The 22,526-nt window shown below is 35.1% G+C and overlaps 1 protein-coding gene across 1 annotated transcript; it reads right to left on the bottom strand.

Annotated features, from left to right (window-relative positions):
* Positions 1 to 7,306: 7,306 nt before the first annotated feature.
* On the bottom strand, positions 7,307 to 10,180 carry LOC139901405 (uncharacterized). Its single transcript, XM_071884124.1, has one exon. It carries the CDS (start codon positions 10,178 to 10,180, stop codon positions 7,307 to 7,309), a length of 2,874 nt encoding a protein of 957 aa, XP_071740225.1.
* Between the last annotated feature and the right edge of the window lie 12,346 nt (positions 10,181 to 22,526).

A 22,526-nucleotide genomic window follows, 5' to 3' on the forward strand; every position in this document is an offset into this window, starting at 1 on the left:
CCTTCAAACTCCGCGAGTCGCGGAGTTTGAAATTCCAGCTCACACTTTGGAGTCTTTCTCTGCCGACGGTTTTTATTTATAAATATAATATATATATAATTAATATAATTAATTATATATTATATTATATTTATATACATAGTTAACTTGTAATTTTTAGTCCGTTGCGTCGAGCGTTAAGAGTTGACTCTTGTCCCGGTTCCGGATTTTCGAACGTCCTTGCGTACAATTTAATATCTTGTACTTTGCGTTTTGAATCTTGTACTCTTGTAATTTCGAGACGTTTCTTATCAATAATTGGAACCTTTTTGAATGTCTTTTGTACTTTTGAGCTTTTTGGTCGTTTGCGTCTTCAATTCGTCGAATCTGTCTTTTGTCTTCACCTTTTATTATTTAAACGAATATCACTTGTAAATAGAACAATTGCAACTAAAAGCTTGTCTTTCTTGAGGAATAATGCTATGAAATATATGTTCGTTTTTAGCATTATCACAGCCTTATTATAACCTTGATATATACGTTGCCCTTTCATCATCGTTACCGGGGAACCTTTCATGTTCCACCACATTAGCAATAAACTTATCAACAACTTCAATTATCTTTGACTTTCCGAAAAATCATTATATTTATCGAAATCCCATCATTTACTCATTCGCATCTTGTAACGAGAATTGCCATATGAATCATCAGAATTTAGCAATCAGTATCTTGAAATCTCGCAGCATGTCTACATCAATAGTAATATGTATACATATAACATTTATCTCTTAGAATTATGATCTTTCATTCTGAAATTCTGAAAAGCACCCAGTCTACAAATCAATACTTCAAATTCTGAAGAAGCTGAATACAGCAGCAAAAACTGTACACGACTTGCGATTGTTGTTGCGGTTGTGATTGTAATTGTTGTTGTTGTTGTATTGGTGACCCTTGTCATTGGTTTCTTCCCACTTTCTCTTGAGTTGTTTCATGTTGGCTTCTTCGGCCGCCTGCTCTTTAATTCTTCCCTCAATCTTATTTATGAGTTTATGAGCCATTCTACTTGCCTTTTGTATGGAAGCGGGCTCGTGTGAACTCACATCTTCTTGAATCCTTACTGGTAACCCTTTTACAAATGCTTCGATCTTCTCTTCTTCATCTTCGAACGCTCCCGGACACAATAGGAACAACTCTGTGAATCGTCGTTCATACGTGGTAACGTCGAACCCTTATGTTCGTAACTCTCTAAGTTCTGCCTTGAGCTTATTGACTTCATTTCTAGGACGGTACTGCTCGTTCATCAATTGCTTGAATGTCGACCATGGTAGTGCGTAAGCAGCATTTTGTCCTACCTGTTCAAGATAGGTGTTCCACCACGTTAACGCAGTACCTGTGAAGGTATGCGTAGCGTACTTAACTTTGTCCTCTTCAGTACACTTACTTATGGCAAACACCGATTCGACTTTCTCGGTCCACCGTTTCAATCCAATTGGTCCTTCGGTTCCATCAAATTCCAAAGGTTTGCAGGTAGTGAATTCTTTGTAGGAGCATCCTACACAATTTCTTGCGTATTTAGCTGCATTGCTAGATTCAGAGTTATTGTTGGTATGTAGCGCAGCCTGTACTGCGGCTATGTTTGCAGCAAGAAAGGTACGAAATTCCTCTTCGCTCATATTCAAGGTTTGTCGAGTAGTCGGTGCCATTTCCTTCAAAATAGCCAATTGAATCGAGTTAATCATACAGAATATTAAGAGTAGTCAATAGTATTTCGTAGCATAATATGAACTCATTTATAAAATCTTTTTCTTCATATTAGCGTTTTATAAGTTTAAATTCGGGTACTACCTACCCGTTAAGTTCATACTTAGTAGCTAATATACAATTCAACTACTACAATTCCATATGAAAAAACTGATCATAATAATATATCACATACAAATATTCTTCAAACTTACAACTTCGCTATATTACATACAACATGAAATATAGTACACTTTGATACAGAATAGTTTTTGAAGATAAACCTACTTAATACGTAAGTTTTTCAGCAAAGGAAATAAAGACACGTAATTCATAAGTCCAGAAACAAGTCATGCATTCTGGTTTTACTAAGACGACTTCCCATCCTTGGTCTTGTGGAAAATAACTGTTATGACCATTGGCAAGGCAGCATGTTGTAATGTGGTCAAAAGGACGAGGGTTTCATAATGTCCAACAGCCCCGTAATAATCTAAAAACCTTGTTTCTTACCCCAACTACTGAATCCGTCACTTGTGGGAAGGTTTTATTTAAAAGTTGTAACCCGATATTCTTTTTCTCACTTTGGTAAGAAGCGAACATCACTAACCCGTAAGTATAACATGCTTCTTTATGTTGCATGTTAGAAGCTCTTTCTAACTTACAAAATCTTATGTTGGGATATGTTGAGTCAAAATAGGTTCTTAACCCGTAGCGTAAAATTTCATTTGGGTTCTCCGCATTTAACGCTTTAAAGAAAACACGGCGTAACTTACGGTCTCCCCAATGTGATATACCCCACCTATCAAAGGAAAGCCTTTTATAAACTAAGGCATTTCTGGAAAGTCTTTCAAATGTTTGACAAGTTAATTTCGCCGTAACTAAATGTGCTGATGAATTCTGACCGACTCTAGACAAGATTTCCTCAATCATATCCTCTGGTAGGTCTTCTAAAATATTCAGTTGTCCACCCTTAACGTCCATTTTGTTTTTATACTGTAAAATAGACAAGGATTAGATTCGTAAAAGATAATTAACAAATAATACAAGCAATTTTTACATAGAACATAAAAGTACAAGCACACTACAATACATATAATACACAACATGATTACAACCCTCTAATCTGAATCATTGGTTTCTTCTTCTTCGGACTTGGTTCGTTTTCCTAATTTTCTAGGAATATATGGTGTTCCTCTAATACGAGCCGTCGTTTTCCACAATGGTTTAGAAAAACCTGGTGGTTTAGAGGTTCCCGGGTCATTGTTACATTTTAGGAAATACGGATGTTGCCGATACATATAAAGTTCATCGGGGTTGGAATCGGGTTTCTCTATTTTTATACCTTTTCCCTTATTATTTTCTTTCGATTTATTAAATTGGGTCGAGGTAATTTCTATAACATCATCGGAATCCTCATCGGGATCCGATTCATCGAAAAATTGGAAATCTTCCCAATATTTTGCTTCCTCAGCGGAAACACCATTGACCATTATTAACTTTGGTCCGTTGGTTGAGGATTTTCTTTTATTTAATCGATTTACTATAGGTATCAATATTTCTTCCTCCGAAACCTCTTCTTCTGGTTCCTCCTCTTCCGATTCCTCCTCTTCCGGTTCCTCTTCTTCCGGTTCCTCCTCTTCCGGTTCCTCCTCTTCCGGTTCCTCCTCTTCCGGTTCCTCTTCGGGAATTTGTGAATCTTCCCAAAATATATTTGACTCTTCATTATTATTAGGTGAATCAATGGGATTTGTACTAGATGTAGACATCTATTACACAATATCAAACACGTTAAGAGATTAATATATCACATAATATTTACATGTTAATAATATATAGTTTCCAACAAAAAAAATGTTAAGCAATCGTTTTTGAAGAAAAACACGGTCGAAGTCCAGACTCACTAATGCATCCTAACAAACTCGGTAAGATACAATAATGCAATTTTCTGGTTCTCTAAGACCAACACTCGGATACCAACTAAAATGTCCCGTCCATATTGATTATAAACGTTCCATATTAATTAATTTCGTAGCGAGGTTTTGACCTCTATATGAGACGTTTTTCAAAGACTGCATTCATTTTTAAAATAAGCATAACCTTTATTTTATCGATAAAGGTTTAAAAAGCATTACGTAGATTATCAAATAATGATAATCTAAAATATACTGTTTACACACGACCATTACATAATGGTTTACAATAAGAATATATTACATCAAAAATAAGTTTCTTGTACAGTTTTTACACAATATCATACAAGCATGGACTCCAAATCTTGTCCTTATTTTAGTATGCAACAGCGGAAGCTCTTAATAATCACCTAAGAATAAACATGCTTAAAACGTCAACAAAAATGTTGGTGAGTTATAGGTTTAACCTATATATTATCAAATCATAATAATAGACCACAAGATTTCATATCTCAATACATCCCATACATAGAGATAAAAATCATTCATATGGTGAACACCTGGTAACTGACATTAACAAGATGCATATAGAATATCCCCATCATTCCGGGACACCCATCGAACATGATAATTTTGAAGTACTAAAGCATTCCAAATTCCAGAATGGGGCTTGTTGGGCCCGATAGATCTATCTTTAGGATTCGCGTCAATTTGGGGGTCTGTTCCCAAATTCTTCGGCTACCAAGCTAAAAGGGGCATATTCGGCTTCAATCATTCACCCATATAATGTAGTTTCATTTACTTGTGTCTATTTTGTAAAACATTTATAAAGTTGCATGTATTCTCATCCCAAAATATTAGATTTTAAAAGTGGGACTATAACTCACTTTCACAGATTTTTACTTCGTCGGGAAGTAAGACTTGGCCACTGGTCGATTCACAAGCCTATAACAAATATGTACATATATATCAAAGTATGTTCAAAATATATTTACAACATTTTTAATACGTTTTACTGTTTTAAGTTTATTAAGTCAGCTGTCCTCGTTAGTAACCTACAACTAGTTGTTCACAGTTAGATGTACAGAAATAAATCGATATATATTATCTTGAATCAATCCACGACCCAATGTATACACGTCTCAGGCTAGATCACAACTCAAAGTATATATATTTTTGGAATCAACCTCAACCCTGTATAGCTAACTCCAACATTACTGCATATAGATTGTCTATGGTTGTTCCAAATAATATATATACATGGGTCGATATGATATGTCAAAACATTTGCATACGTGTCTATGGTATCCCAAGATTACATAATATATTAGAATACATGTATAATACAATATAAGTTAGCTAGGATATGATTAATATAGATTTTTTTACCAATTTTCACGTAGCTACAACAAGAAAAATTATCCAATCTTGTTTTACCCATAACTTCTTCGTTTTAAATCCGTTTTGAGTGTTTCAAGTTGCTATGGTTTCATATTGAACTTAAGTTTATGAGTCTAAACATAAAAAGTATAAGTTTATAGTCGGAAATATAGGTTACAAGTCATTTTTGTAAAGGTAGTCATTTCGGTCGAAAGAACGACGTCTAGATGACCATTTTGGAAATCATACTTCCATTTTGAGTTTAACCATGATTTTTGGATATAGTTTCATGTTCATAAGAAAAATCATTTTCCCAGAAGAACAACTTTTAAATCAAAGTTTATCATAGTTTTTAATTAACTAACCCAAAACAGCCCGCGGTGTTACTACGACGGCGTATATCCGGTTTTACGGTGTTTTTCGTGTTTTCCAATTTTAAATCATTAAGTTAGAATATCACATAGATATAGAACATGTGTTTAGTTGATTTTAAAAGTCAAGTTATAAGGATTAACTTTTGTTTGCGAACAAGTTTAGAATTAACTAAACTATGTTCTAGTGATTACATGTTCAAATCTTCGAATAAGATAGTTTTATATGTATGAATTGAATGATGTTATGAACATCATTACTACCTCAAGTTTTGTGAATAAACCTACTAGAAAAGAGACAAATGGATCTAGCTTCAAAGGATCCTTGGATAGCTTGAAAGTTCTAGAAGCAGAATCATGACACGAAAACAAGTTCAAGTAAGATCATCACTCGAAATAAGATTGTTATAGTTATAGAAATTGAACCAAAGTTTGAATATGAATATTACCTTGTATTAGAAAGATATCTTACTATAAATAAGAAAGATTTCTTGAGGTTGGATGATCAATTTACAAGATTGAAAGTAAGCTAGCAAACTTGGAAGTATTCTTGATTTTATGAAACTAGAACTTATAGGATTTATGAAGAACACTTAGAACATGAAGATGGAACTTGAGAGAGATCAATTAGATGAAAAAAATTGAAGAATGAAAGTGTTTGTAGGTGTTTTTGGTCGTTGGTATATGGATTAGATATAAAGGATATGTAATTTTATTTTCATGTAAATAAGTCATGAATGATTACTCATATTTTTGTAATTTTATGGGATATTTCATGCTAGTTGCCAAATGATGGTTCCCATATGTGTTAGGTGACTCACATCGTCTACTAAGAGATGATCATTGGAGTGTATATACCAATAGTACATACATCTAAAAGCTGTGTATTGTACGAGTACGAATACGGGTGCATACGAGTAGAATTGTTGATGAAACTGAACGAGGATGTAATTGTAAGCATTTTTGTTAAGTAGAAGTATTTTGATAAGTGTCTTGAAGTCTTTCAAAAGTGTATGAATACATATTAAAACACTACATGTATATACATTTTAACTGAGTCGTTAAGTCATCGTTAGTCGTTACATGTAAATGTTGATTTGAAACCTTTAAGTTAACGATCTTGTTAAATGTTGTTAACCCAATGTTTATTATATCGAATGAGATGTTAAATTATTATATTATCATGATATTATGATATATTAATATATCTTAATATGATATATATACATTTAAATTTCGTTACAACGATAATCGTTACATATATGTCTCGTTTCAAAATCCTTAAGTTAGTAGTCTTCTTTTTACATATGTAGTTCATTGTTAATATACATAATGACATGTTTACTTATCATTTATCATGATTAAACATAGTCTAACAATATCTTAATATGATTCATATGTAATTAGTAAGACATTGTTATAACGATAATCGTTATATATATCGGTTCGAGTTTCTTAATTCAATAAACACAATTCTATGTATATAACTCATTGTTAAAATAACTAATGAGATACTTACTTATCATAATATCATGTTAACTATATATATAATCATATATATGTCATCATATAGTTTTTACAAGTTTTAACGTTCGTGAATCACCGGTCAACTTGGGTGGTCAATTGTCTATATGAAACCTATTTCAATTAATCAAGTCTTAACAAGTTTGATTGCTTAACATGTTGGAAACACTTAATCATGTAAATAACAATTTCATTTAATATATATATAAACATGGAAAAGTTCGGGTCACTACAGAAGATACCTTCGGCGAATTGTTTTCCATTATCCGAAACGATTTCTTGCGGTATGCCAAACCGACACACGATGTGTTCCAAAACAAACTTTTTTATTTGTTTCCCTATCGTGGTGATTAATGGTTTTGCTTCCGTCCACTTGGTGAAGTAGTCTATCGCAACCACCAGTCATTTGTAACCTCCTGGTGCTTCTGTGAGTAGACCTACTAGATCTATGCCCCACTTTGAGAAAGGACACGCTGATAACACCGATATCATGTCTTGCTTTGGCTGTTTCTGAACTCTAGCATGGATCTGACATGGCTCACAGGTTCGTAAGAGCGTGACTGTATCTTCGTGCATGGTTGGCCAATAATACCCCATCCTTAGCATTTTTGCCACTATTGACCTTGGTGCGGAATGAAGTCCACAGATACCTTCATGCATTTCTCTGATGATCATCGAAGCTTGGTTTGGTCCGACACAGCAAAGCCACGGGGTGAGGAAAGATTTCCTGTACAAGGCTCCGTTCATTATCTTGTATGACGGTGCTTTGATCCGGATCTTTCTTGCTTCTTTTTTATCCTCGGGTAAGATTCCGAGCTCCAAATATTCCCTTAATGGCTTCATCCACGTGTTTTCTTCTTTGATGATTAAGTCGTGGACTTCTTGAGCTTCGATGGACCTTTTTTCTAATACTTCGACCAACACTTCCTTCGCCAGGTGTGCGAAGGTGATAGAAGCTAATTTTCTCAGAGCATCTGCTTTTTTATTCTGACTTCTTCTTACATGCTCTATTGTGAAGCTTCTGAAGCTCTCTACAAGTTCCCTGACCTTTGACAGATAAAGTTGTATGATTGGTTGTCTTGCTTCGAAGATACCGAGGACTTGGTTTGCCACTAGTTGTGAGTCTACGAAGGCTTGTAAGTGCTCAATTTTCATCTCCTTTGCTATTCTGAGCCCAGCGAGCAGAGCTTCGTATTCTGCTTCGTTATTAGTTGTGCTGAACTCGAAACGAAGCGCGTAAGTAAACTCTTGTCCCTCTGGGTTGATTAGCATAAGTCCTGCCCCTGAGCCATCAGAACTGGAAGCTCCATCGGTGAACAGTTTCCATTCCTTCGTTTCAACAGTCAGGGTGATAATTTGCGCGAAGGTGGAGTTGTTTTCTTCGTCTGTCTCCGTTGTTTCTGCCATGAAGTCTGCTAGTACTTGAGCTTTGATTGAATGGCGAGCTTGGAAGTCGATGTCATGTTCCCCGAGCTCTATTGCCCATTTGGCCATTCTGCCCAACTTTTCTGGCTTCATAAGAACCTGTCTAATTTGCTTGTTAGTTAACACAATGATAGGATGGGCTTGAAAGTACCTTCGTAGCTTCCTTGCGGTGTGGACTAGGGCAAGCGTGAGCTTTTCAAGCTCTGGGTAGTTGACTTCTGCACCCTGTAGAACTCGGCTTACGAAATATATCGGGACCTGTATCCTTTCACGTTCTGCCACTAGTGCCGCGTTGATGCACTCCTTGGACGTTGCTAGGTAGAGATATAGTGTCTCTCCCATCTTCGGTGATGTTAGGGTTGGCAGATTAGCTATGCGTGCTTTCATTTCAACGAAAGCCTTTTTGGCCTCTTCAGTCCATGATATTTTCTTTGAACCCAAGCACCCTTTCAGAACTTTGAGAAAAGGCAATTGCTTCTCAGCTCCCTTGGACAGGAAACAGCTTAATGACGCTAGCTTCTCGTTTAAACTTTGCATTTCTTTGACCGTGGTTGGTGTTTTGAGTTGTTGGAATTTGTCTACTTTCTCTGGGTTTGCTAAGATTCCTTTCTTAGTGATGTAATACCCTAGGAACTTTCCTTCCTCTATCCCGAATGAGCACTTTTTGGGGTTTAGCTTCATATTGAATGTCCGAAGGGTGTCGAAGGTTTCTTGAATGTCTCTCAGCAAGGTGCTTTCCTCCGGACTCTTGATTACCATTTCATCAACATAAGCTTCCACATTTCTCCCTAGTTGCTTATGAAAGACTTTGTCCACCAACCTTTGGTATGTGGCTCCGGCATTCTTCAATCCGAAGGGCATTTTCTTATAGCAATATATCCCCTTGCTTGTGAAGAAAGATGTCTTTTCCTCATCTTCTTCGGCCATTTGGATCGGATGGTAGCCTTTGTAGGCATCAAGAAAACACTTATACTTGTACCCGGTTAGGGATTCCACTTTCCAATCGATCTCCGGCAGGGGGTAGCAATCCTTAGGGCAAGCTTTATTGATATTCGTAAAATCAACGCACATCCTCCACCCTCCGTCGGATTTCTTCACCATGACGGGGTTTGCACCCCAGGTGGGGTATTTCGCTTCCCGGATTGTGCCAGCCTGGAGTAGTTCTTCAACCTCTTTGCAAGAAGCATCATTCCTCTCATTAGCGAGGTTTCTTTTCTTCTGATGTATTGGCTCTAGGTGCTTGTATTCGTTGAGCTTGTGTTCCGTAGAGAAGGTAGTTCCATCGATACTGAGCAATTGAGGAATGCCTGTCATATCTCCGTATTCCCAAGCGAAGATTTTGATGTTCGCCTGCAGTAGCTTGCGAAGCTTTTTCTTCATTTCCGAAGATAACGAACCTCCGATGGTTACTTGTTGATCAGGGAACAGAGGGTTGACGGAGATTTTCTCTTCTTTCGAGCCTTCTTCTCTAGTTTCTAGGATGCATTCACTTGGTCTTTCCTCTGTTTTCCTGATTGCCATGATAACCTTTTCTCGATCATAGGTTGAAGCTAGAGTGCCAATCCCTTCGGATGTGTAGAACTTCACCAATTGATGTATGGTAGACGCGATTATCCCCATTTTCATCATGGCTACTCTTCCTAGTAGGATGTTGTGCTGCGAGATGGCCCGAACCACTACAAAATCCATCGTTTCGGTTCTGGTCAGTGGTGGCTCTCCGATGGTGAAGTCGAGGTTAACCTCTTCGATTGGCCAGCATCTTTCTCCAGAGAACCCAATTAGCGGTACCCTCGGTGGGTTCAGGCGAGCCTTAATGGTGGGGCTAAGCTGATCGAAGCAATGTTCATACATGATATCGCATGCGCTGCCACCATCCAAGTACACTCAGCGTACCTCTCTCTCGAAGATTCGCCCATTGATTGTGACAGGTTTTTCAGAGGGAATGATCGTGTCAAGTGCCGAGAAAGAGATCTCTTCCCAATCTATTACTCTGCCCTTTCTTTCCCTCTTGTAGGTTCTTGACTTCTTAACTGCGAAGAATTCTGTGACCGTAAGTATGGCGTTGTCCATATTCGGTTTCTTTTCTTCGGTTCTGGGCTCTTGCTTCGGTGCCTTCGGGTTGCGTATGCCTTTTACTAAATGCGTTAGTTTCCCAGATCTGACTGCCTCTTCGATAGCTTGCCTTAACTGTATGCAGTTTTCCATTTCATGGCCGAAGTCATTATGAAAGTCACAAAATTTACTTGTGTCTCTCATTTTTCCTTTACTATTTACCTTCGGTGGAGTTTTGAAGGCTTGGGCGGCCTTTTCGGTAGCTAGAATTTCTTTAGGTGACTTTACCAGCGTTCCGAGGATACCAGGGGTGTTTTCCCTTCTATAAGGGGAGAACTTATTTCATTCGTTTCTTCTTCCGGACTTCTCTCCACGGTGACTTGGTTTTTCTTTTCGCTTGAAGCCTTGAGTTTCTTCGTACACGAAGCTGTTCGCGGTGTCTTTTGCGTCAAGCCAAACATATGCTTTGTCTAGTAATGCTTCGTAAGTGTCAGGGAGATCCCGACTGAGATGTTCCACCAATGCTCGGGTCCTTCAACCGTATAAGAGTCCCGAGATCCTTTGTGACTCGGGGAGTCCTGGAATCTGCTGGGTTTCGTCCGTATATCGAACGAGAAAAGCCCTCGAAGCTTCACCATCTTTTTTTTGATACTGTGGGCAGCGACGTGATTCTTCTTGTGTTTCTTTTGCTGGCTAAACTTCGACCTAAAAAGTCGTTTAAGGTCCTCGAAGCTGGAGACGTAATCTTTTGCTAAAGAGTCAAACCAGATCCTTGCATCACTTTTGAGCACGTATGAGAATACGTGACAAGTCACAGCTGTATCCCATCTTGACATTTGAGCCGCACCTTCAAAGATATTTATAAAATCATCGGGGTCGTCTTTTCCTTCGTAATACCCCCGGTGGGATGGTATCTTTATCCCGATGGGTAGCGGGTGATTTTTTATTAGAGATACGAAAGGAGTTTTCTGACTCTTCCAAGGTTGGTCTAAATATCCACCAGCATCTCCGCTAGCTCCGTGGTGGAGGTTGTTCGATGCCGAGGTACCTCCGATGTACGTACCTTGGAAAGGCAAACTAACACACGAATTACTTCCGTTCCATAATTGTGACCCTGTGGGTAACAAAGCGCTCGGCTGAGTTACCAGGGGAATGATTCCCGCAGTTGGTAAAATAGTGCTGGCGTTGGGTATGTTCTGTGGAGCAACAGGGAATGGGCTCCTGAAGGTATACTGCTGCGTAATTGGTCCTCCTGAGTGGCTCAGAGGGATACTGGTGGTGGTCATTGAATGAGTCGGCTATGAAGGTATCGGCTGGAGAGTGATACTCGGAGGGACTACCGGTTGTAAGATCTGAGGCTGGTTGGTAAGGGGAGACTTCTTGCTGGCCTGGCCTCCATTTCCATTTCTTCGTCGACATCATTGCTGTCATACGTCAGTGTTCGCTAACTATGTAACTGACCTTCTTCTCGCAACTTTTTGATAACAGCGCGTATGTTATCATAGTTGTTGAGTATGAAGGTTTTATCGATTAGCGGTGGTGGTTCAGAATCATTCCGGTTTGTAGTTATTGGCATAGCAGGAGTGAGAGGTGTCCGTGTTCCGGTTTCAGGTTGATCTACCTCAGATGGTAGAGAGAAACCGGGCGGTGGATGATCAGATTCCGCCATGATCTTGCGTTTTTCAAACAAAGTAAGTATTGAAGTGGTGTCCCACGGATGGCGCCAATTGTTTGTACAATTCTTGGCACACCTTGTTAGCTGAACAAGGAAGTTGGGATCTGATCACTAAATGGACGATATGGGGTGATATGATGGTGGATGTATGCTTGTTGACAATTCCCCGAAGGTAGTACGAAGGTATCGTACTTTACGCCACCAAGATACGGAGGTAACTCATTGAGAATGTTTTTATGTATGAGTGATTATGACTGAGTGTGTGTGTTGTCCAGGGATCATGCTCCCTATATATAGAGTTAGATAATAGCCTTGTCATCAGTTTTCTATGTAGATTCAGTCTTCGAGTCAATCTCTGATGAAACAAATGGGACTTTCCCTTCGGCTGACTGTAATCTCTGGTGGTCCAAGAAAGTTAGCCTGCAGCATTCCTCTTTTGTCATTTGGATGTTAGTGGTAACGAGTTTGGTCAACCCGTTAACTCCTCTCCTTCAGTCTAGGTGACCCCGTGACCTTAGGAGAGGTCACCGTCCATTGGTAACCGTGATCCCTTCGTTAATACTTTCCTTCGTTACGATTGCTTCGTATGACGGAAGTGGATTTGTACCAACTCTGAATATTGGGATTCTTATTTGATGGCATTCATCTTCTGTCCTTTGAGCGCCATTATTTGATTTCAAGGATATCCCGCCTTTAGTTTGTATTTGACATATGCGTTCTTGTGATCCAACCTTATGTCATCTATCATCGTTAGGCGTGATACCTTCGTTAGCGTAGCTTTGCGTGTCTTGATGGGGGATACACTATCATACCCCTTTGAATGCTTACCCATATCATTTTTGGCGTAAAAGCAAAATTTGACAAATGTGGCCAATAATCTTGTTAGACTGGAATTGTGTAAATGCAAAATTGTACGACTTTGGGAAGAAGGAGAAAGAAAGGTAAGATGATATGGTTGATTGCACATTAGTTAATTGTTTTGCATGCCTATTTTATATTCATCTTGTTTTTACTTACATTCATTGTCTTATCATAGGCTCTTAAGAATCTCAGATACGTTAACCTCGCATGTTTGAATCATTTTTGTTCGCCAAAATGTTCGAGTCTGTTGCTGCTATTGGTTCATTGTCCGGGGTATATCTCATAACAGAGTCCAAAGATTTATTTCACTTTCCCCTCGACAACGGTACATGTAAGTTTCGGATTACACGTATCTATAAAAAACATCCGTCAGTTCCGAAGGATGGAAGTCGTGAGAAAGTTATGTCTATAAGGCATTATGTTATCAACCTTGAGAGTTTGGCACTAAGCGTTTATCATTCACGATTTATGAAAAAACTTACTCTCGAAGATTATATTCCCGAGGCCCCCAAAGATCTTGACCAGTTACAATGCTTAGAAGAGTTGATTATTTCTACAAAGGAGATTAAGAATCTTCCAGATAGCCTTTGTATGTTGAAACAACTCAAATCTCTTCGTTTAGTATCTTGTTGGCTTATAGAGAAGCTACCTGAGGATCTTGGTTTATTAGAATGTTTAGAGGAGCTAATCATAACAGATTGCAAGCTTCTACGAGGTATTCATAACAGCATTTGTAACATGGAACGTCTTAAATATCTCTGTCTCCCCAATTGTGTTCTCATTGAATCACTGCCTGAGGAATTAGGTCGGTTAGAAAATTTGAAAGAGTTATTATTTAGAAGGTACAGGGGTAAAAGCATTTCTCGCTTAAAAGGTCTGCGTGTATTTGGGAGTAAATGGCAGCTTCAATCTTTCAAAATTCTATCTGTAAAACAAATCACTACATTTGGAACTTTTGGCTACATATAGCCGTTAATTGTTAGATAATACATTGGGCCTAATATATTATATTATCTAACATTAATAACTCATACACAATGATACGAAGCTCCCGAGGCACAAATGAGCCACTTCACAAATATCTATTGTAACAGGTATGCACACACTTCCCTAAATGTTGATTTCAGTTATTTTCTTACCGAAAGATGTTTCAGTAAATATTTAGTTTTTCATTTTATAAATGTGCTACTACATTTACGTGATCTCGTTTGTAACACTTAACACATTAACACATTTTGCAAGTAATCGCTTTATAATTGGAGTACATAAAAGCATTATGTTTGCACTTTTAATACATGCCTCATTGTTGCTTATTGGATTTAGCTGAATTTGAAGGCAAGTGATAAACAGAAGTTTTAATGGTGGAACAGATACACTTACCCTGAGGTCGATCTGTTGATAGTTTGGGTTCAGATGATCAATGAGGTTTCGAGTCAATGGCCAATGGAGGGAAATAGTCTTATCGATTCCTGATCAATAGTTGGTTTTGTTTGAGTTTTATTAACATTTATGTTTCTGGCAAGTCTTTCTACTTCATGTTTGTAACTAATGTGGTGTTAATAGTCTGGACGTCTGGTAGTTCGTAATGTCAAAATTAGCCATTAAGCCCTTTTACTTAAGCTTAATGTGGATCCTGTAGGTTTTAAACTTTTGACTTCAAGCTCAAATAATGTGTTTGTGATCTTTACCAAATATGTGGAGTTTACTTGTAGTGGCCGATTTTCTTTTATTCTTGTAATGGATTGTAATCATAAATACATATCATGTGTATTCACTCAGCCTGGACACGCGAGCAAGCATATCTCATGTGTTGAGAAATCGGGAATTTGGAATTGGCACTCAAATCTTTCTGTGGAAGTCCTTTATTGTAGTTTAGGTAGTTGTCATAATGTATCTTTAATAATTTAATATCAGCTATTGTCGGAGACTCTGAGGAAGTGATGCAAGTGCTCAAAGTACCCGGAGTGAAGTTAATTATCCGTGATGCATGTCAGTTTGTTATCTGACCAAGAAGCAATTTGCATTCAGTAGGTATGCATTTGGGAGAGAGACTCCAATTCAAGGTCATGAAAACCTATATGAAAGAAATGGGCAAGAATTTGTTTGACGCTTACACCCTCATGACTCGTGAGCCTTGGAGACATAGTTGACTATGGATTGAAGCAGAAATTAAAGATATATTGGCTAATGATCAGGTAATCAAGGATCAAGTGTATTCGTAAGTAAAGATAACTAATTAATATTTGTTTATTATGATACGACTTAATCATATAATCATCACCTTTTTATTACAGGGTACTAAAGCAACAAGAGGTATGTTTCGATTAACAACATGATGTTTTATAGAGGGGTGAATATAAATCTTTTGCTAATTAACAGGTTTTAAACAGTTAAACAAGTTATTAAGCAAATAGATAAATTAATTTTCAACTTATTCTTTTATTGGTATAATCTCAAAGAATCACGCTCATCTTGTAGCAGAAGAGGTCACCGGTTGATACATATTACACCTAGATAGCTTAAAAAACTCTTAAGCATATACAAGGTTACATACTCTATTGATTTACTAACCCACACCACTAACTAAAACACACGTGGAGTTCTCTTTATATAGAGTAACTAATAACTGGGTAAAAGCTCTATTATCTGTTGGTCTAAAGAATGTCTATACTTCATCCGCCAAGCTTGTAAGTAAGCACATGGCTCACTATTTGTTTATATGCTATTTCTTGACCTGCCCAATATGGGCGGTAATGGTGTATCCTAAGGGATACACGCATAAAAACAACATTTTTTATACAAAAGAAATGATCAAAAAGCATACAAAAAAAAAAGCAATTGTGGCAGTTTTTGTTAATATCCGTTCAGCGCTCAGCCAAGCTGCCCAGCGTCATTCGTAATGCTTATGTGATGACCTGGAAATTTCCGATCAAATTTAAACTTTAATCTTTATATGTTTCCGATACGATAAGCAAAATTTGTAATGTTGAGTCTCGAAAAGTTTGAAACTATATTCATGTAATCAATTACCTTTGACCATGCTCAACGATTCACGAACATTTATGTGTATATTGGTATGTATATATAATATATAAATATTCAAATATGTTATAATATAAAATAAATAATACATAGTTAATGAAATGTATGGTTAACATATTATTGAGATTACAAGTTAAAATATAAATGATATATTAATGTTATGATTATTACATTCATTGTTATCATTAATATTGTCATTAAAGTAAATATTTGTATTATCAATATTATTAAAATTATAAATCATTATTATTATCATTATTATAGTTATTAGAAAATAACACAATTTAATTATTATTATCAATAAGAATATTATTAATATCATTTTATGAATAGTAATAATAATATTATTATACTTGTATTATTATTAGTTAAAAATATTAAGGGTAATATTATTATTCTATTTATTAAAAGATTAACTATAATCTATAAATATAGATTCATTTATAAATATAAAAGGAATACAAATAAATAAATAAATGCAGATGTATAAATACTGAAAAAATATATTTATACTGATACGCATATACAGATTTAATGTACAAATATAAAACAGATAAACATAAAATCTATTTTCTTCCTCCTTTCGCTATCTGAATTATTTGAAGAATCCATCCAGTACCGATTCAGTTGCACATCCCCATCAACACTGTAATCCAATTTGGTTCTATCTTCAATCTGTTAGAAAACAAAACCCAAAAGTGTACGAAGTCTGATTCCATTCACCATCTGTTCCTATTTTTTTCGCTTGTTCTTATTCCCGATTGACAAACCTGTCAGAGTATTGTTATAAGTCGATATCATGTTCACTACAAAACAATCCCTCTCCTCTTCATGAACCCATCATCAACTCTTCCACCAAGAGACCATCACCATCTCATATCTCTCACCTCCTCTCTCTCTCTCTCTCTTTAATTTTTTCTTGTGTTTTCGTGAACCTTGAAAGCTATTATAGTTTCTGTCAACAATCTATCATCACTATTTTGCTACTGATTCTCGTATGATATGCTAACAGCTTCTATCATTCTGTCTTTCTCTTATGATCGATCAACACCACGAACCATGATTCAAACTGCTGCAACTCTTTTACTATTTCCTGTTTCCAATAACTGCTCGAAAACAACAACATTTACTGCCGAATATTTCTGTTTCTTCAACCTTTACAAACATTCAACAAACTATAAAATTCATTTAATAGATATTATAGATCGAAGAAGAAGATGAACAATAACGAAACGATCTTGGTACCTGCTGCGTTTCCTTTTCTAATTCCATCCAGCTCTTGTTTGTCGATATATATATATATATATATATATATATATATATATATATATATATATATATATATATATATATATATATATATATATATATATATTCCTTTTGTTGTTCTCTTGATCCAATCTGCAACTGCTTTCTTTGTTCCTATTAATTGAAGATGAATGGCAATGATGTTTATGAACTCACAGCGATTATAATATAAAGAGAATGATGAAAGGTTAGTGCGATGATTAGGTGTAAAGTCATATAAAAAAAATAGATAAATGAAATAAAGCACCGAAACCCTTTTAGGGTTGTCGACATCTAATCTTGGTGTGCTGTGCGAATTACCAGAAAGTGAAATAGATTTAAATCTTGGATCAATTAAACCAGAAGTGGACTGTTAGGAGATTTTTTTTTGTTATGTGGGCCGAACTCTAATTGGGCTATTAGCAGGCTAGTAGCAGGAAATAGTTTAATAATCGGGTTATATACATTCGGGGTGTTATTAACTTCAGAAAAACGGGAGTGGAGTAATGGTTAAGGTTGTTGTTGGTTATCAAGAGGTCTTGGGTTCGAGTCCTGTATGGTGCAATTCTTTTTAGAGAAGGGTATATACTCTTTTATCTTTATTATGTATTTCTATCATTATTATTATTACTATTATTATTATTGTTATAATTATTATCCTAAGTATTATCATAAATTTAATATTTATCATTATCATTGGTGTTATAATTATTAGTATTATTAATTACTATTACCATTAACATAACTTAGGATATTATCATTTTTGATATTAGTATTATCATTCCAAAATTATTAGTATTATCATTATCATTACTTAATATTATCGTTATTATTACTAATATTAACATATATAATATTACTATTATAATTATGATCATTATTATTATTATTAACGTTATTATGAACATAATACAATTTAACATTAAAAATATTATTATAAGTATCATAATTACTCTTATTATTATTATCATAATTAAAAGTATTAGATCTATTATTATTATTACTATGAGTATTACTCCCGATATTATTGGTAATTTCAAAACTTCAATATTATTGTCACTATGATGAAAAGGTTTACTAATAATAGTATTATGAAAATAATACAAATTATTATTATTTTCGTAAATATTAGTACTAATATCATTTTAGACTTATTATTATTATTATGAATAAAAGTATTATTACTAAGATTACCACTAGTAATAAGATTGTTATAATTATTGTTATTATTAAGTATTATAAAATGATATCAAAATTATTAATTTTATTACCACTATTATTAAATTATCAATCTTATTAAAACTACTAATGTTATCATTATATTTAATATTAGTATTATCATTATATTACTTCAAATATTAGTATTATTAAAATAATGTTTTAACAAACAAATGATTTATATATATATATATATATATATATATATATATATATATATATATATATATATATATATATATATATATATATATATATATATATATATATAAAAACCTAACAAACTTAATATCTTATTTAGTTAAAATATATATAATAAATACACAGAACATATAAGTTATTAACATAAAAACGATATAACTAAGAAAGTTATATATATTTATTCGATTACAATTAAGTATATTAATAAGTACACAAATGATATAGGTTCGTGAATCCAAGGCCAACCTTACACTTGTTCATTGATGTTATATGTATTTTTACTACAAAATACAGTATGGTGAGTTTCATTTGCCTTTTTACCATTTATATTTTTGGGCTGAGAATACATGCGCAACTTTTATAAATGTTTTACGAAATAGACACAAGTAATCAAAACTACATTCTATGTTGAATTATCAAACCGAATATGCCCCTTTTTAGCTTGGTAGCCTAAGAATTGGTGTTTTGACACCAATTGACGCGAATCCTAAAGATAGATCTATTTGGCCCAACGAGCCTCACTCGATACGGGGTGCTTTAGTACTTCGAATTATCAGTCCGATGAGAGTTCCGGAAATGATGGGGATATTCTTTATGCATGTTGTTAAGGTCGGTTACCAGGTGTTCGACATATGAATGATTTTTTTCTCTGCAGTTTGCGAAATGCCTGATTTGAGATAGTTGTTATGAAAAATGAAATCTTGTGGTCTATTAAAATGATGAAAATGAAATGATTACTATAAAATAATGAACTCACCAACCTTTTAGTTGACACTTGAAAGCATGTTTATTCTCAGGTTTGAAAGAAATCTTCCGCTGTGCATTAGCTCATTTTAAAGATATTACTTGGAGTCATTCATGACATATTTCAAAAGACGTTGCATTCGAGTCGTTGAAGTTTATTAGAGATTATTATTAAGTAAATGACAGATTAGGTCATTTATAGTTTGGATATTATGAAATGGTATGCATGCCTGTCAACTTTCGATGTAAATGAAAGTTTGTCTTTTAAAACGAATGCAATGTTTGTAAAATGCATCATTTAGAGGTCAAGTACCTCGCGATGAAATCAACTATTGTGAATCATTTATAATCGATATGGACTTCGTCCGGATGGATTAGGAGCGATCCTTTCAGTTGGTATCAGAGCGGTGGTCTTAGCGAACCAGGTCTACATTAGTGTATCTAACAGGTAGTTGTTAAGATGCATTAGCGAGTCTGGACTTCGACCTAGTAGTTGTTAGGTTATATTAATGAGTCTGGACTTGAACCTGGTCTGCATATCAAAAGTTTTGCTTATCATTTCTTGTCGGAAATTACCTGCTTACCATTCTTAGTCTAAACACATCTTACTGCATTGACTGCATGAATAGTATATAGACAAAATTCATATCTTAGCGAATCTGCTAATTCATATCTTAGCGTATCTGTTACTGTAGACATTATCTGACACGTTTCATTAATTCCCTTCGTAATCTACGGGATCTTCTGTACTATGTATAGGTATTCTATGTAATTAGAATATCATCCGATATCCGAAAATCATTTCATATCGAAAAATCCTTTATTCAATCGTACGCAATGGAACTCACAACTAGTTCAAGTCCCTCGGATTCCGATATGGAGTCCCACTCCAGCTCCGAAAGCAGCGTCACCAGAATGAATCAATCAATCAACCATCCCCAATTCATCTGATGAGTTTGTAGTCGACTTAATCAATGGAGACGAGAAGAAGACGATACTTCCATCAACCAAATTCACCTCTTGACAAAGAACCTGAAGCACTTACCAGCGAACCAGTCCGAAACACGATTTTCATACTCATTTCCAGAATGCCTTGCCATGATTAGATTCTATCTAAAATTTTAAACCTTATTCATTCGCTTGTTACGACCGACAATCATCCCGGAATAATATAAGAAGTCAACGAACTTCGCGCTCAAGTAATCAATGTGGAGAATATGGTGCAAAACTTACCAGCTTCAACAACATCAACAGTACCACCATCACCAACAGCAACATCCGCATCCCACACCTGAACATCACAATCTATTCCACAAACATCAACATCATACGCACCATAGATATCAAGGAGTACCAACAGCAATGAACGATGAAGTATTGATCCATAACTTCATTAATATTCTGCGAAGAATATGTGGATCCTAATAATTAACGATGAAATATTGATCCATAACTTCATTAATATTCTGCGAAGAATATGTGGTTCCTAATAGTTTTAGACATTACTTATTCTAGCTCAAATCAAAAATCATATGAGTTTAATATCATATTAACTCATTAAATTCATGATTACATCTGAAGAAAATATATATGTAAGTATATTTTCATAAAGATTAAAATTAAAAATTCTTTCGTACAAATTGTTAATGGTGAAAATATTTTAACGGGTAGGTAATACCCGAGGAATATTTAGATTTCACATTAATAAGTTACACTGTACATTCTTCAATTCAGATTCAGCAGTCATTAACATCACTTCTCAAATTCACACATATACGTATCCGTTCACTAAAGAACAACTATTTTCATCCAAGTTCAATTTCATATTCGGATTTTGACCGATCAAAATCCAAGTCAAGATTTGACAAGTGGCATAATGAAGAAAATAATGAACAAAATAAAATTTATTAGTAACCAATTAATTAACTACGTAAAACTTTAAAACTATATTAATCAAATCCTAGCTAACTGTTCCTAGCTAACTGTTCCTATATGACTATTTCCTTAAAATTTACTAGTTTTGGTGGAACTATTGAACTATTGGACTATTGGACTACTATCATGGACAATTAAAAGGTATTAAAAGAGTAGGAAATATTAAATACAACACATTTCGATTTAAAAGATTGTAAATAAATTACATCTACTACAGTTAAATATTTCCTCAAGTTTGCCACTTGATTTTCATCTTAAACCTCATTTATATCTCGACAATTACAATCTACGTTCAAACCTTTTATGATTATTAAAAACACCTCAATCGATAAGATGTACCAACCACACTTCACCTACGGAAGAAAAGATTGGTGCACATAGATATGCACCTGAAAGTTCTCGGAAACTGAGAAAACGTTTAACGCGTAGCTATGCTAATCCCTTTAGCGGATTATTACCGAAGATAACTTTTCAATCTCTTTCCAAATTAGCCAATTTTGTCACAGCTCCAGCAAGTCAACTTCGACTTTTCGTTTAAAACAGCCTTATTATAACTTTGATATATGTGTGCTCTTTTATTGTTATCGGGGAACCTTTTATATTTCACCATATTACCATCAGCGTTTAATCATCTAAAAACACAATTCTCCTGAAACCACCTCGGATTGATAACCGATGATTCAGATATCGTAGCATTAAACGCAGAGGAAACAAAAAAATTGTAGATGGTCTAAACGGTCAAAAGTTTGATGATAAAGAAAGGAGTGTTAGGAACGCTCGATAGAAAATTTGGTACTGAAAAACAGATTGAGCAAACCATGAAGGAGACCAAGGCCAAATACAAGGACCATACCATATATTCAAAGAAACCAGGTAATTCTGGATCTGGTGAAACCTTCAACGAATATCTAGCTCCGTACTCATGTTAAAATCTTGCGGAAAATCTTTTTTCATCAACCATCGAACTTAGAAATTCTAAAATATCATCTTAAATATCTTCGATATTTTTGAGGATATTTTCATAAATATTCTCGTCTGAAATTATTCATCTCTTCGTGCTATCTATATTACATCATAAAGGAAACTACTTTAGTTTCTAAATTTCTTTAAAATTTAAAGTTTAAATTGTGAATGTTTTTGAAGTAGTGTTGGGAACTGAAGCATGAGTTAGTATAATATAAT

This window comes from Rutidosis leptorrhynchoides, chromosome 3 (genome assembly GCF_046630445.1).
Source record: "Rutidosis leptorrhynchoides isolate AG116_Rl617_1_P2 chromosome 3, CSIRO_AGI_Rlap_v1, whole genome shotgun sequence".
Taxonomy (NCBI): Eukaryota; Viridiplantae; Streptophyta; class Magnoliopsida; order Asterales; family Asteraceae; genus Rutidosis; species Rutidosis leptorrhynchoides.

Coding starts and splice junctions, on each gene's coding strand:
- LOC139901405 (XM_071884124.1), bottom strand. CDS start 10,180: ATGTATGAACATTGCTTCGATCAGCTTAGCCCCACCATTAAGGCTCGC.